Here is a 15,674-nt window from a genome sequence, read left to right as displayed (position 1 = left end):
ATTCTATCCCTACGATTTCCTTGCGCACTCGTTTACTGCGCTGTTACATTTGACCCATATACGGGTGTGAGGCGTGGACTATTAAAATAGACCTCAGGAAAAGTATAGAAGCTTTTGAAATGTGGGCATATAGACGTATGTTGGCCATTAGTTGGAGTCACGACATCACGAATGTGGAAGTTATGTATAACTTGAGTGATGAGTTCGCTACACCGAGTACGGTACACCACGTCAATCAAAAACGCGAACTCATGCTAACCATCAAGGTGAGGGAAGCATTATTGGGGCACGTGCCTAAGCACAAGAGGTACGAAATCCTACATAACTCATCATGGTGGGAAAAGTTGCCGGAAGAAGAGGCGTAGGTTGCAGAAAAAATTTTTGGATGTGCGCGAGTGCGGCAGAGTTATTCTGCCTCGCGAGGAACAAAAAGTTAAAATTACAAAGCTGACTGCCAACCTTCGCTAGTCGGAGAGGCACGCGAAAAGGAAGTAACAAAAGAGTGCTGTAAGTGTGTAATTTAGTAATCTTCCCCGCGTGTCTCCTGTGGTCGTGTATGCAAGCCTGGTTAAGGATATGCAATAGTAGTTAAAACTTACTCCAATTAGGCACCTTCTTATGAACAAACCTCAATTTCAATGTAAGTGTATGGGAAACTATGACGGGAAATGTTTGAACCTAAATAGCATCCTAGCGAAACTCTAAGAAAAAAGTGAATCACTTTTTTCAACATGAAACATGCAGTCATTGATAGACTACCAGATGACGGCTATAATCTTGTAAAAAACAGAGATAACTGAAATCCACTATGTTTTAAGCAACTGTTCGCAAACTTAGCAGGACTTACTTCTTCGCCAATGGTTATATTGAAATTACTACTATTTCAAACTTACGTGAAATCACTGCACGTTTCATACTAAACTAAATTTCAATTTTTATTTAGGGACTGCCTAATTACGCCGCCTCTTATTACATTAGTATTTACATCCTCGTTTCTATATAGTTTTTGATCCCGACCTCCTAGAAACCCAAACTCTCTTTCTAAGCTATTTCTCATCACAAACTTTCCAACGGTATATTATGGGGGTCTATACATATTGTGGTTGCTGAGGAATAAAAATTCTAACAACGTCGTTGCGCTTTATATTTAAGTTTAAGTAAATATTTACATCTAAGCTGTTAGTGGTGTCTAGGTACCTATGTGGGGTAGGTGTTTAAAATTTAAATAGTATCGAACGAACGTTGTTTTGCTCATTCATTTGTTCATTTCGCGGATGGTTATTTTACCCTACGTGCTCTTTATATAGTGCATGGTTCCATATACTTGCAGCTAGTGTAGGACAGAAACCATGGTTGTTTGGTGGTTAATAGCTGAAGAACGACTCTAGTCACTAGACCGAGAGTTTCTGATCTTTGCTTTTGTTTATGTGATTTAAAATCTTATTTTGAATAAAAATATTTGATTATAATTTAATACACATAGGTAACTATATAGATTGTCAATCGACTTGTTTTTTTTTTACAATTTAACGGCCTCGTTTTAGAGACATTGTGGGTAAATGCTGTATGGTCCAGCATTATGTATAGATATTATTATTTATTATTGTTATCCAGATTATGAGATATTACTAAAGGGATATAAAATAAAACAAATACTTAATAATTTCTATATGTATTTACTACATAATTATACAAAGTAAACTTCCTCCTCCTAAAAAAAACAAATAATATGATAATGTAATAACTACCTACCTACTCATAAGAGGCTTTATATAAAATAAAAGTACCTATTGTAAAATAAGCAATGACAGCAATTTAAAGTTCATCCTTTACATTAGCATGATAGTTCTCGTTTTCGATGAACCCAAGACTGTCCCAGAATCTTTTGTAGCCAAAATCGTCACTTGACCGCATTTCTATCTTATTTGGCCCATCAATTTCCAGATAGTCGAGATCTGGGGAATCCGGATTAACTTGCAGCCATTTTGTGTTCGGTACTTTTGGTGTTCTGAAATAATAATATAATGTTTTAGTAAGGTATAGTTAGTTATCTGTTATGATATGTCTGACTACGAAAAAGGGTTGATCTTCACTAACTGTAGAAAGTTCGATTTTATTCATTTCGGTAAAAGAAACACGCAACTTTTTCATTTTTACATATTATAACGAAAGTATATTAAACTGTTACATAATGCTTAATTTTATATTATTTAATTGTCACTATCATTTAAGCAAGGCCTTTGAAGAATACAGAAGAAGAATCATATAATATTTACAAAACACTCATGTGTTAACATTATTATAAAGTTTTATTTATCTTTAATTACTAGGTAGGTACGCATAGACGCGGGCATGGCTAAGGCACGAACCGAGCGATGCGGGTCAACGACCCCGTAAGGACCGCGTAATATTTTTTTAAACTTACAGTTGCGCGTTGCGCAAGAGTACGAAATACTATGATATTTGTTTTTGCATTTTTGAAGTCAAACTTCTTTATCGACGTATGAGAGCAATAACGTATGACCGAAAATCGTAGCGATTTTCGGTTACGCGCCATTAAATCCATGATGGCCGCCGCGCAAAATTATGATTGCAACAATATGGGTATCGTATCCGAGGTTCTCAAGGGTGCAGGGAACGATTAGGGATCATGTTTGAAATCCAAGATGGCCGCCGCGAAAAATTATGATTTCAACAATATGGATATCGTATTCGAGGTTCTCGGGGGTGCAGAGAACGAATTTGGGATCATTTTTTAAATCCCAGATGGCCTTGTGTTGCTTTTTTCGTAATCGTGTTTTGAAACTGCAATAATTTAGATAAAGAAATGAAGATAAACATGTCAAAAAATTGGAACCGTAGTATTTGTAGAAGTATTTTAAGTAAGTTTCCAAAAATGTTAGTTTTTGAGACTATAGCGCCCTAATGAGAAACCTACGTGTTTTACTTTATCATCACTTTAGTAAAGTAGCGATTTACTGAGAAAAAGTGGCATGAAACTCAGTGCCATTCTTTTAAATAAAAGCGGGCATGTTTATGTAGAAATGATATTTAAAGACACCAAAATTTGATTACCCGGTGGAAGCATAACTGTACACCAAGTCCAGAAGAACCTCGCGCATCTTGTCATCACCAGGACCCGAAGAGGTTGTGTTGGTGGCAAAGTTGAACAGCATAAATACGTCATCTCCATGGCTGACACCTGCGGCAGAACGATTTTGGATTATTGCAAGAATTAGTCAAAGCGTATGCTGAGACGCGGGTCACGCAGCACAGTACAGTATAGATTTAGCAGGGCAGGGCAGCCGAGGTAAACATAGGCCTCGAGCATATGCTGCGACGCAGCAAGACACGTTTGCATTGTCTAAGGTTGCCATTGAGAAACCTTCTTGTACCAGGAATCTTCTTTTCTCGCGACCTGAGCAGTCCATTGCCACTTCAGGCTTGCCATGCGTATGACGGCTACCGTGAAATGCTTTTCTCTGGTAAGTCCATGTATTCGGTCATTTTTCAGTCATGCAGAGTAGCACAAAAGTTTTGATGTTTTCTCTGTTGAGTAATTTGATTTAGTTGAGATGGTCGGCTCTAATGATATTTAAAATAATATAGGAAGATATAATAGAGAATAAGAAACGGCTTTAGTTTGAAAAATACTTACAAATACCAAATCTTACCAAAGTTATCTTCTTTTCCTGACATGAGATGAGAAAGACTCCACTGGCTGCGGTAAGCGTAGCGGTACATATAGGTCGGTTGCTTCGCCTTCGCAGCGTGTATCTGAGCCAGCTTTCCAACATGCGTCGAGAACAAACGGTCACCGAGGGCCTGATAAAAATTATCAAAATTTTGTATCTAGTAGCAACTAGCAGTAAAGGTACCGAGTGCGGCAGACGGTAAAGTCAATCAACAACGGTATGTGTAGGTTTGCCAGCCGTACTCTATGAGAGAACTCTTATTTCCTGTTGGTTTACTACATAATCTATAACACAAATAGAATATGCAAAAATACTCTTACTCATAATCATACTTTTTGGTATATTTACTGAGCTGAGAATATACTGGTTCGTTGTGCCCAAAATCTTAAAACTGGGGCGTTTCTGAACGCAGCAATCAGTCAAGTCAAAATATGATGCGAATGTGACAATTTGTTTAAAAAAAACATTTAAAAATTTAAATCCATGATCCTATTTTTAGTAATCTGTACTCTTTATTCCAGAAAACGACCACTCTTCTACCAACTATACCAGTATACTATCAGTTATATGTACTATCAGTTCAGTAAATATACCAAAGTTTATAATATCATCACTGTTATAACAGATGATATTATGATATTTGTAATGTGAGCAATCTACTGGTGGTTACTAATTATTATTATTAGAAGAGGTTTGAATTGAGAATTTTATTTGTATATTTAATCCCAGAAGTAAGGGATATCACTTCGAAATAACAAACTAAAGTTCGTGCTAAATCTGAGCTTTTAGAATTTGGGCATAAGCTGTTTTGTTTGTATGGTTAAAGAATATGTAACAGTACATGTATAGTTTGAAGAAATCCAAAGAATACTCTCGGAGGACTATTTGAAAATTAACCCACCTTTTGAAATGAAACAATGATCAAATAAAGAAAAACTAGTGAAAATGTTTTAAAAGAAACTTTTCTTTGATATTTTGCTTCGGTTGCGTATATATAAGGAAAATTATAGATTTCCTCAAACCTTTTTCCAATTATGAAAATTTCCAATAAAATATATAATTATAAATTCTAATAAACGCCTGAGATATACACATATTAAATCCAGTAGATTCTTGTTATGAACATCAAATAAGTTATTAAAAAAGAATAATTCATGCATGAAATATTAAATATGTGGGTAGTCCCAAAAAAGTATTCTTTGTAAGCGCCGAAGATGAGCTCATGAGCGCCTACGCCAGTTTATTTATATTTAATATTTTGTAAGTCACTTGTATTTACATAATGATTATACACTCGCTTTCCAGTTAACAATAAAATATTATAATTTAATGTCTGTCACGCCACTGCGTGAATATTTTCCTGTTTACTTTTATTTGTACTTCGTTTATTTTATTTAGTTCTTTTTTTGTTTCTCATCATTTAATTTTAATAGTTAGTTATTGATTGATAAATTGGGCAGGCTTTATCCGTGATTACACCCAAGTAAGACTCATATTGAAAGCCAGCGCTGCAGCACTGCTGCTGCAGCAATGCTGAGTGAGAGACTTGTATTTGATCGCATACAACAATTATTGTTGCTTTTATTTTAGATTTAGTGTTGTTTTATCGTAAATATTTAATTGTTAATTTTATTTTATTCATTTTAAACAAGAAAGAAAACTTTACGGTAAAGTTTTAATACCAGATTACCGTTAGATTACAACAATACCCTAACTCATTAAAAATCGTATTAATTACTCTCTATAACGTGATCTATATTGTTATCAGTAGGTCTTCTCTTATTCAATGAAACACGAAGTGTCGAAAACAACAACATCAATTTTTCGATTAAAATAATAACACGATTTTATCGTTACGTTTCTCTAAACAAATCTAGTGGTTTGACCAAAATATGTCAGGGTTGAATTCGTGAAATGACAAAAAGTCTTTTCTTTGGTATTTTATAAGTTTATTTGATAAGACATAATTTGGTAATAATTTAGTATCGTGTCGCAGGTGGAGGGGGGTGAGAGTGAAAGAGGGGGAGAGAGGGAGAGGTCCTCTGCCCCCTGGCACCACTCCCACGAAAAGGTAACACACCATTCTCTTGAAAATCAAATTAGTGTAAGCTAACCTCAAAGCAGATAAATGTTGCTTTAAAGGCCGAGTAGAAGCCCATGTTATTTAAAAAAAAAACGAAGGGGATGACGGTCATGGTCCGCCATCCCCTTCCACCTAACCTGTCCGGGTCGGGGTATGACTCAAGTCTAAAGTTCGCTCGTTTACATCCTAAGTTCTTCTTGTGGCGTCACTTATTGTCATTTCACAGAACCAACTCTGGTATATGATCAAATCACTTAGGGAAATGACCAGATCTCTGTTACTATCATATCCCTGCGATATATTATATATATTTTGATTTTTCGCCTCTGAGCAATACCACAGAGTAGGGAGGAATATAATGTATAAAGCAATTCTGAATAAATATGTTTTATCTTTTGAGGTTATACATCTACTTCTGTTTATTCAGTTCTTATTTCATTACTAATCCTAGAATAAGTTAATACTAACAATATATGGGCAATGCTGCCTGAAATAAATAAATTTATTATTATTATTATTACCAGGTTTTTCTTTATCGATGCCTTGCAAAAGTAAATCCAAACTACCTAAGGATTCATCAAAGGCCAGAGCAGAACAAATTTACAATACAGAAGTTTTTTCAGTTTCTTAAACAACAGTGAATTGTGAAATGCTCATGAGATTATTTTATAATTCTTTTATTGTAGTTAGTCAGAAAAAAAAATCATTCATTCATTTTACACTTATCTAATACATCAACGCGAGCGAGGCCGCGGGTAAAAGCTAGTCTCCAATAAAGTAGATAAGAAATACCTGAACTAATTGCGGGAATGTGTCAGGCCCGACAGGCTTCCCGCCAAGATACTGCTGTTTGATCTTTGCAGCAACGCTGGTGCGGAGACTGATGGGCAGAGTATCGTTATACTCGAAGATGTTGCTGGCGAAATGATCCCAGCGACTCTCCAACTCGTCTAGCATGCTGGTATCTTGTTGGTATACTAGAAATGGTGCAATAAATTATACTCACTCTATTATATTTCAAAAAACAGCTTGGGTGTACATTTCAATAGAATAATATATTATTATGACATAATTTGGTCGAATAAGTAATAATAATAATAAATATTGCGAAATAAACAATGAAACAGAGCAAAATAAAAAAAAAACTAAATGTCATAGACATGTCAGTATGTTTGACAGACCGCCGTTTTCACTCCCTGTACTACAGCGTCTGACAGTCTCAGGTGTAATTTTATATAGAGCCTTTTAATAAACAGCTAATTTACTGTTAAAGTAGTTCTTCATAATATATTCATCTGATGTTATTGCTTTATTGTAAGTAGTAGAACAATAAACACTTTACCAGATGCCGGGTAAAGTCCTTCCTCGGAAGTAACAGTGGTGATGAGGGGAACATCGTGCATGGCTCCAGAAGTCGCCAGGTCCCACGGATACTGCGTCAGGAATGCATTCTTGGTTGACCTGGGTTCCGCCGTCGGCGTGAATAGTGTAAACATATGGACCTTCCAATCCTGTGAATGTCAAGTTTAAGTTAAAGTAAATATTGTGTAGATTGCAGTTTGTGATTTCCTTGTTTCGATTGCTGGAAAAAAAAGGAAGCTTAGAAAAGTTATTTTAGCTCCACCCATAAACCTAATACTCCTAATAATCTTATATTACTTTTTAATTTTTATATTATAATACCGATACATTCAGATTATTTGAAATCGGAATAGGTTGGCTTACCCAAGTGGTAATCCCTTTTATTGCGCAGAAGTGTAAGTCCAGTGTATGTAAGTTTTATTCAATGTTTTATAAAATAGTTAAATTTTGTGAAGTTTTGTTACCATACATGACTGTTTCAGCCGTGTAGCAGTAATGTGTAAGCATTATGGCGTAGACAGTGAAATTACTGGGCTAAAGACTGATCGTCACTATTGACGCCAGCAATACCCCCTTTTTTTATGGAATAGGAGGACAAACGAGCGTACGGGTTACCTGGTGTTAAGTGATAACCGCCGCCCACACTCTCTTGCAACATCAGAGGATCACAAGAGCGTTGCCGGCCTTATATAAGTTACATGCATATACACTATATGCATGTAACTTATATTTAGTTGAAATATTATTTTTTCTAATCTTTATTATTATTTATTTTATCTGAAATAGTTTTTTTTTATTAAATTTGTGCTGAATAATAAATAAACAAAAGTGCAATAAATACGCGCGAAATATAAAACATCGAAACGCAATGCTATTGGTTGAAGCGCGATGTGACGTCAAAGTCTAGATAAACATAAGCAATGGTATTGTTCCTAGATTTTATTTTCGGTGGTTAGCGATATATTAAATTATATGTTGTTTTTTTATTATTCAATGATCTGTATAATTATTAATTACAGTGATTGAAAGTGGATTTGTTAAAACGCAATCACTTAATCTTCCAAAAACAGATGTGTTTATGATGCTGTTTGATACGTGTTTTTGTGTTCCAAACCCACATTTTATTTCTTCTGAATTTAAAAGATTGAAAGTTACAAGGTAATTATGTGACAACTAATTTAATTTTTAAGTTTTCTCAATTCATATTTTCTCACATTAATTTTTAAACTAAACATACTTAATATATAAATGCAGAAAATATAATTTAACTGGAATTACCATATCCATTGTTTTTGTCTGTTATTAAAGATCATTGTTAAGATTCTGTTTTAAGTATTTGCATTTTAAAGTGAAAAACAATCAAACTATAAACTAAATAAAAACGTGCCCGCTCATTGTATGAATTATAACTTTAAGTAATGAAGTGTCATGGACTGAATTAGTTGTATTGCGAAATAGGCATTTCTAACTAAAAAAATAGGTTCTAATAAGTAATCACCAACATATTATATACTAAAATCTTCTCCGAAACACGCTGCATCTAATGTTACAAGAATTATTCTCATCGGTACAGTAGTTTTCGCAGTATAAGCGAAGGAAAAAACCCGCCATTCATTTATTAGTACAATATACATTCTTGGGATAGACACTGACGTGACAGAAACCCCGCGCAAAATGGCGCCTTTGAATAGGCGACATATTAAGGTGATAATAATAGGCGATTTATTATAATATTGCTGGGAAAGAATATTTATTTTTTAATTGAATAAGAATGTTTTTATCTATAATTTGATGTGTTTGATAATTTTTAGGATGTAAAAAATCAAACTTAAGTATTTTTAAAATTCATGCAAATACCCTATGCCGCTCAAATGGTGGGAGTAATCATGAATCTTAAGCGGCACTGCATTGCTATCAGCAGGACGTACCACTAACCATCATATGAAAGTCTTACTAGTCTCATAACCTTTTCTCATAAAAAAATAAATAAAGAACAAATCTACGTAACTTTAAGCAATACCTTCGTTGCTTTGATTTTTTTATGGAAAAGGAAGACAAACGAGCGTACGGGTCACCTGGTGTTAAGTGATCACCGCCGCCCACATGTTCTTCTAACACCAGAGGAATCACAGGAGCGTTGCTGGCATTTTTGGAGGTGCACGTGCTTTTTTTGAAGGTACCCATGTTGTATCGACCCGGAAACACCGCACTAGGAAGCTCATTCCACAGCTTGGTTGTTCGTCGAAGAAAGTTCCTTGAAAACCGCACTGTGGAGGAACCCCACACATCCAGGTGGTGGGGACGATATACTAATGTGTGGCGTGTTAAGTATTAAAATGTTAAAAACAATCAAAAGTCTGCTTTCGTGTTTAGTTCTTTCGATAATATTTATTTGAAATGTTTTGTCTTTTGTAAAGTTTTCAATCACTCAACAATATTTAACATGAACCAAAAAATACATCCAAAAACCAAGCACCAAGAAGATATCAAACATATTTCTGCGGAAACATTGCAATGAGAATCAAACGCCTAAAACTGTCACTGTAAAATGTTATAAGTTATTTAGTGCAAGTCAGGATGAAGTACAAAAGTTACAATAGCATTCAAATGAGTATAACAATATTCATTAACAATAAATTTAGAAACATTATTTCCAACTATATATATATATATATCATTCAAATAATCTTTCACATTATAATAACCTTATATGTTAATTTATTTTTTACGATACATTTAATTTTTTTATTGGTAATATTTTAATATTATTTGGGAGTTTATTGTAAAATATAACACAGTCCACTTTAAAAGATTTAGCAATTTTATGGAGCCTAGTAGATGGAATTGCAAGTTTATGTTTGTTTCGAGTATTGATATTATGATTTATATAATACTATTCTTTTTAAATTGGCTAATATGTTTATGAGCGTACAGAAGGTTCTCGTATATATACTGGCAGTGTACTGTCATAATATTAATTTGTCATAAAATTAAAGTCTAGCCGTTTCAACATCTGTCAGTTGCCTAATTTTTTCAATCGAAAATCTGCAGAGCTTAGTCTATTTCATAAGTTTTTTATATGAGCTCCCCATTGAAGCTTAAAGTCTTATGATAATTATAATCATATAAAGTTTCCAAGGCAAACGTAAATATGGCCACATTTTACCCACCTGGCAGTCATTGCAGAAATGATTATTATTGGGAACATCTGAAGTGAAACGTATAGTTCAAGAACGAAGAACATGTATGAATTTAAGGAAATACTAAGTGATGACTTATAAGTAAACATGAAATAACAGCCTACAAATGAGTCTGTAGATGAGTTTCCTATAAGTTAAAAATATTACGACATTAGATTACGAGTATAATCTGCATAACTTTAACAAACAAAAACTAGTTCCAACATAGTTGTTCGCCTTGATCCCAATATATTTTTTGACTGTATTTCTTATAGGCTATTTTTAAATATATAATAAAAGTGGCTATTTGTAAGACTGAGGTGTGTTTGTACTAAAATTGGTAACAAGTCTAGATTTAATCTGTTTATAGAAAATCAGCAACATACTAAAAGAAATCACCGACAATTTTAGATAACATTTTACTTGACTACAAGCTATTTTGTTTTTGTTTTTTTATAAAAATAAGAGACGAGACGAGCAGGACGTTCAGCTGATGGTAATTGATGCGCCCTGCCCATTACAATGCAGTGCCACTCAGGATTCTTGAAAAACCCCTAAAATTCTGAGTGGCACTACAACTGCGCTCGTCACCTTGAGACATAAGATGTTAAGTCTCATTTGCCTAGTAATTTCACTAGCTACGGCGCCCTTCAGACCGAAACACAGTTCTGCTTACACATTACTGCTTCACGGCAGAAATAGGCGCCGTTGTGGTACCCATAATCTAGCCGGCATCCTGTGCAATGGTAAAACTATGCTAATAGTATTAATACTATCTCTACTAATAGTATTGTATTCAATGTCTTTGAATGACCATAATTTTATGGACACTGCAGACATTTATTGTTGTACACAAAAAAGATGAATGTATTTTACTGGGAACATGAATGCATTGGGTGTGTCCAAGACTTAAAGAAAGTAGAGGAAAACCTGTTAGCACCACTTAAGATGCACTATTCAGAAACTTTCTCCGTGTTACTGACTCTGGTTTGGAAAGGCTATCATGTTGGACTATATAAATATAGACACTAATTATAGATAAGCAATCTCAACTACGAAACGTTTATTAGGCTTCCAAGTTTCTTGGCCACCACGGGGAATCATATATTTAAGTATATGTTTCTGATTCCAACTAACTGTGCGCAGAATGAATAAATAGATTGCATGAGGACTGTTTCAATAACATATCCGAGCAGGAAGCGATTTTCACCCTTATATTTAATCCCTACTAATATTATAAACGTGAATATAAGTTTGTTTGTTACGCTTTTATGCCGGAGCTACAGAACCGTATTTGGTGAAATTTGGTACAGCGATAGACTAGACCTTGGGAAAGGACATAGGCAACATTTTATCCCGGAAAATTCCTACAGGATTTGTGAAAAACTGAAATTCACGTCGATGAGCTATAACTATACCGATAGTAGGTTAAGTTTGCCATAGCAATCTTCCTCGATATAAGATTCATATAATAAGTTGAGAACGGGAGCGAAAAGGGGAACCCGAACTGGAATAGGACACGAGGTAATCTTCAATTCCAAACTAGCTTATTATTTTTAAGAACTTTCTATCCACGCGGACCAAGTCGCGGGCGTCAGCTAGGAGAATATAAAGTAATGGAAAATATATCAAATATTATATAATGTTAAAAATATAACGCATTCTTTGAAAAATATCTACAGCTACATGTTAATATATATAAAATACGTGACAAGTTGTTTGTCCGCGATGGACTCCTAACTAATTTAACGGATTTCAATGGGGATTACTTCATGTAATGAGTAGTGAGTGCAGTTTAGTCCAACTTGAGAGAGGATACTTTTTATTTCCAATATTTGTTTTGTATGAACATATTTTCTATGAGAGAATTTAGTGACGCACGGTTTGACAGTTCTGCTGTGAAACAATTTCATTATAACAACAAGGAGCATACGTTACGAAATAATTATTGATGTTATGAAATATTATTGGCAATTTTTTTTTATTATTTACAGAACAACGTCCGTCAGCTAGTAGTATACTAAATGTGTTTTTTACTTACAAACATTTCAATCTGAGCATTAACAATCGTCTGTCCAGGCCTGTATTTGAGACACTCCACCATTTCCCTGCTGTCTGTAGTTGGACAGCCAACAATAGCTGCCAATGCCTTAGCCTTCTGGGCTGTCTTGACAGAATAAGTCCACGACGCAAACGCCGCACCACTGAACGCTATACCACGGTTGAACTTATCTGAAAAATAAAATGAAAGGTAAAAACTATTCTTGGTAACTCTAGCCGAGGGAACTTGAATTTTCGTATGTGCGGACTAGATTATGATTATTTTATAGCAATAGCATTGACAGTACAATATTGTATATTTCATTAAAATGAGCGTAAAAGAAGAATGCTGGGAGAGTTTCTCGGAGTGCCATTTGTTTCCGAAGCGATAGTAGTATCTAGTATATTAGAAATGACATCGAAAACAATTCTAAAGGAATCAGTTTTGAGAAAATAAATGCCTTTTTATGACTTTTTCTTTAAAAATATCAATAATTTACACATAAAAATAATAGTATTTAAATAATATTACAATTATTAGGTTTGCATAAGGTGTATTAAATCAAATCTTGATTAAGTTATTTTATATTTTTTAACTTTTGAAGTCGATTTTTTTAAAAGTATATTTTTTACTTTTTAGTGTCTTAAAGTTTGCTCTGCAAACTACTGTATCAGGTAAACTATTACATTTCGTTGCTATTTATTAACCGACTTCAAAATAGGAAGAGGTTCTCAATTCGATTGCGTGTGAACCAATCTTGATGACTCTTTTTCTTTTTGAAAGCTGTTGCTGGTTTTGGAATACCTTTATTGATGTCGGTTGCTTTTTTGTCATATTATATTAAATAGTATTTTTTTTAAATAGATATGGGTGGGAAAGGTATCGCACGCCTTAAACAATATATTTCCCAAGAAACAGGAAAGGAAGAAAGGAATCCACTCCGTAAAAATACTGTTCGAAACTCTATTTCACGTTCTTGTGAGACAGTGAAGTATCGTGAAGAACGTTTGTTAGCTACGAATCACAGATTGCCTAAGACCCATTTATCGGAACACGGGTTTATAATAATATAATATTACTAGCTGACCCGACAGACGTTGTTATGTGCATAATAAATAAAATACTGTTTTTTTTATGAATTTGTCAGTAATAATTCATAACACCAAGAATTATTTTGTAAGATATGCTCCCTGTCAATGACGTTCTATATTGTCAATACAACGTCATTGCTCCCTGTTGTTAACTATAATGAAATTGTTTCACAGCAGAACTGTCAAACCGTGCGTCAATGAATTCTCTCACAGAAAATATGTACATACAAAACAAATATTGAAAATAAAAATAATTATGGGTCCCAAATCGAAATAAAAACTATCCTATCTCTCAAGCTGGACCAAACTGCACTCCATGAAGTAATCCCCATTTAAATCCGTTCTCCTCATCCACGTAAACAAAAATGTTCATAAAATGAAAACTACTGGGCCAAACTATGTTAAATTTATGGGACCGAATGGCAACTATTCCGCATCAAGTTAAAGAAGAATCACGTAAATTGCATCATTAAAAAAATATACCAATCGAATTGAGGACCTCCTCTTTTTGAAGTCCGTTAAAAAATATAATGATGTAGGTATATCATGCACAAAAACATTCGTGATATTATATCAACTGAAGGTAATGCGCAGGTGAATCTTACCCGTCATTCTGTACTACTGTTGACGTCGACCGTCCGGCGGCGTCGGCATGATTTTGATGCGATGGTGCTTTAAAACTACCCACTAGTATTATAATTTTAACTTACTAAACCTATTTTAATTAATATGTATTTACTGTACGCTTTAAGATGCAATTTAGTAAACCTACTTTTTGTATAACATAACACAACGGCTCCTATTTCTGCCGTGAGGCAGTAATGTGTAGCATTACTGTGTTTCGGTCTGAACGGCGCCTGTAGCTATTGAAATTAGTGGGCAAATGAGACTTACCATCTTATGTCTCAAGGTGACGAGCGCAGTTGTAATGCCGCTCAGAATTTTTTGGGTTTTTCAAGAATCCTGAGCGGCATCAGCTGAACGTCCTTGTCGTCTCGCCCCTTATTTTAAAACTCTCCTTTATGGAAACTACTTTATGGAACAATAAATGTCTTAAACCACATCCCGTCTCCTCCCTTGCCAACCATTTTTTATGGGAGAGGAAGACAACCGAGCATACAGACGGGTCAACTGATGGTATATGATACCCGCGCTTTGTTTACCGACTTCAAAAAGGAGGAGGTTATCAATTCGATCTGTATTTTTATTTTTATGTATGTACACCGATCACTCTGAGATTTATGATCCGATTTACGATATAATTCCTTTGTTTGATGCGAAATAGATGCCATTACGTCCCATAAAATTTTTATATAGTTTGGCCCAGTAGTTTTCATTTAATGGACATTTATATGAAAATTTTCGTCTACCTGGATGATATAATTGTTTTGGAGTTTTGATTCAGGTTGATAATATATTGCACTGACTTAAAACTTATCAATAGGTAGCACATACAAATAATAATATTTTATTAATATTAAAGGTAAACGTTTGCATAAAAGGTGTATTAAATTAAATTTTTAGTAATTTGATACTTTTTTTAGTTTTTAAAGTCGGTTTTTTTAAACGTAGTTTTTTTTTACACCAGAAGAATCACAAGAGAGTTGCCGAGAGAGAGAGACAGAGTTGTTACAACACCGTATAGACGAACATAATATGAATTAGAAAACTGAAAGACATTGGACGTTGTACGTGGCAGGATCTTACTGGGGGAACTACGGTGAGCTGGCGAACCGAAGCTATAATTCCCTATGTCAACAACATCATCTGTTACTAATAACATAAACACAGATGTTTCTAAGCCCGGTCCCATAAATAAATAGAGGAGGACTACCACAGAATTGCTTACATTAAAGTTTTAATTTAAAAGTCTCTTTCTTTAATACTATACGTAAAATATAATGTGTACGTCTTAGTTCGTTTTTTTCAAATATAGTGTATACCGACTGAACGTTGAACGGGTGCTGCTTGCGGTGGCAGGGTGACCTGTCATAGTTGATGAATCATTGTATTTGTTGGATGCAATTACTAATTGTGACAGTAATCACGACCATCATGTTCATCATGAAGCATCCTTACACAAACATTGAGCTCAATCTCTATAGGTTGGTGCTGATATATTGGATATACGATAATTTATAGTTATGCATTTAATTCTTTATTGCTTTTCATGAAATAATCTATATTTTTTAAACACGTTTCATATGATTGATTGTAAAATAC

General features: G+C 34.3%; 1 protein-coding gene and 1 long non-coding RNA gene across 3 annotated transcripts in view; one reads left to right on the top strand and one right to left on the bottom strand.

Annotated features, from left to right (window-relative positions):
* Positions 1-1,656: 1,656 nt before the first annotated feature.
* Positions 1,657-15,674, bottom strand: part of LOC126979621 (venom carboxylesterase-6-like) — a 33,974-nt gene continuing 19,956 nt past the window's right edge. Inside the window, exons 5-10 of the mRNA XM_050829053.1 lie at positions 12,361-12,551; positions 7,121-7,289; positions 6,571-6,755; positions 3,675-3,825; positions 3,076-3,202; positions 1,657-2,008 (exon numbers count right to left, since the gene is read on the bottom strand). Coding sequence (XP_050685010.1) covers positions 1,816-2,008; positions 3,076-3,202; positions 3,675-3,825; positions 6,571-6,755; positions 7,121-7,289; positions 12,361-12,551 — 1,016 coding nt within the window. The 3' untranslated portion in view covers positions 1,657-1,815. The remainder of the gene's footprint in view (positions 2,009-3,075; positions 3,203-3,674; positions 3,826-6,570; positions 6,756-7,120; positions 7,290-12,360; positions 12,552-15,674) is intronic.
* Positions 8,155-15,320, top strand: LOC126979659 (uncharacterized). 2 transcript variants are annotated; one of them, XR_007732858.1, is made up of 2 exons: positions 8,155-8,298; positions 15,040-15,320. It is a non-coding gene; the product is annotated as an uncharacterized LOC126979659 (long non-coding RNA). The 2 variants fall into 2 exon arrangements; XR_007732859.1 differs by lacking the exon at positions 8,155-8,298 and adding an exon at positions 12,433-12,570.

This window comes from Leptidea sinapis, chromosome 3 (assembly GCF_905404315.1).
Source record: "Leptidea sinapis chromosome 3, ilLepSina1.1, whole genome shotgun sequence".
Lineage (NCBI taxonomy): Eukaryota > Metazoa > Arthropoda > Insecta > Lepidoptera > Pieridae > Leptidea > Leptidea sinapis.
The sequence above is the reverse complement of the archived record's forward strand: the minus strand, read 5'-3'. Positions and strand labels throughout refer to the sequence as shown.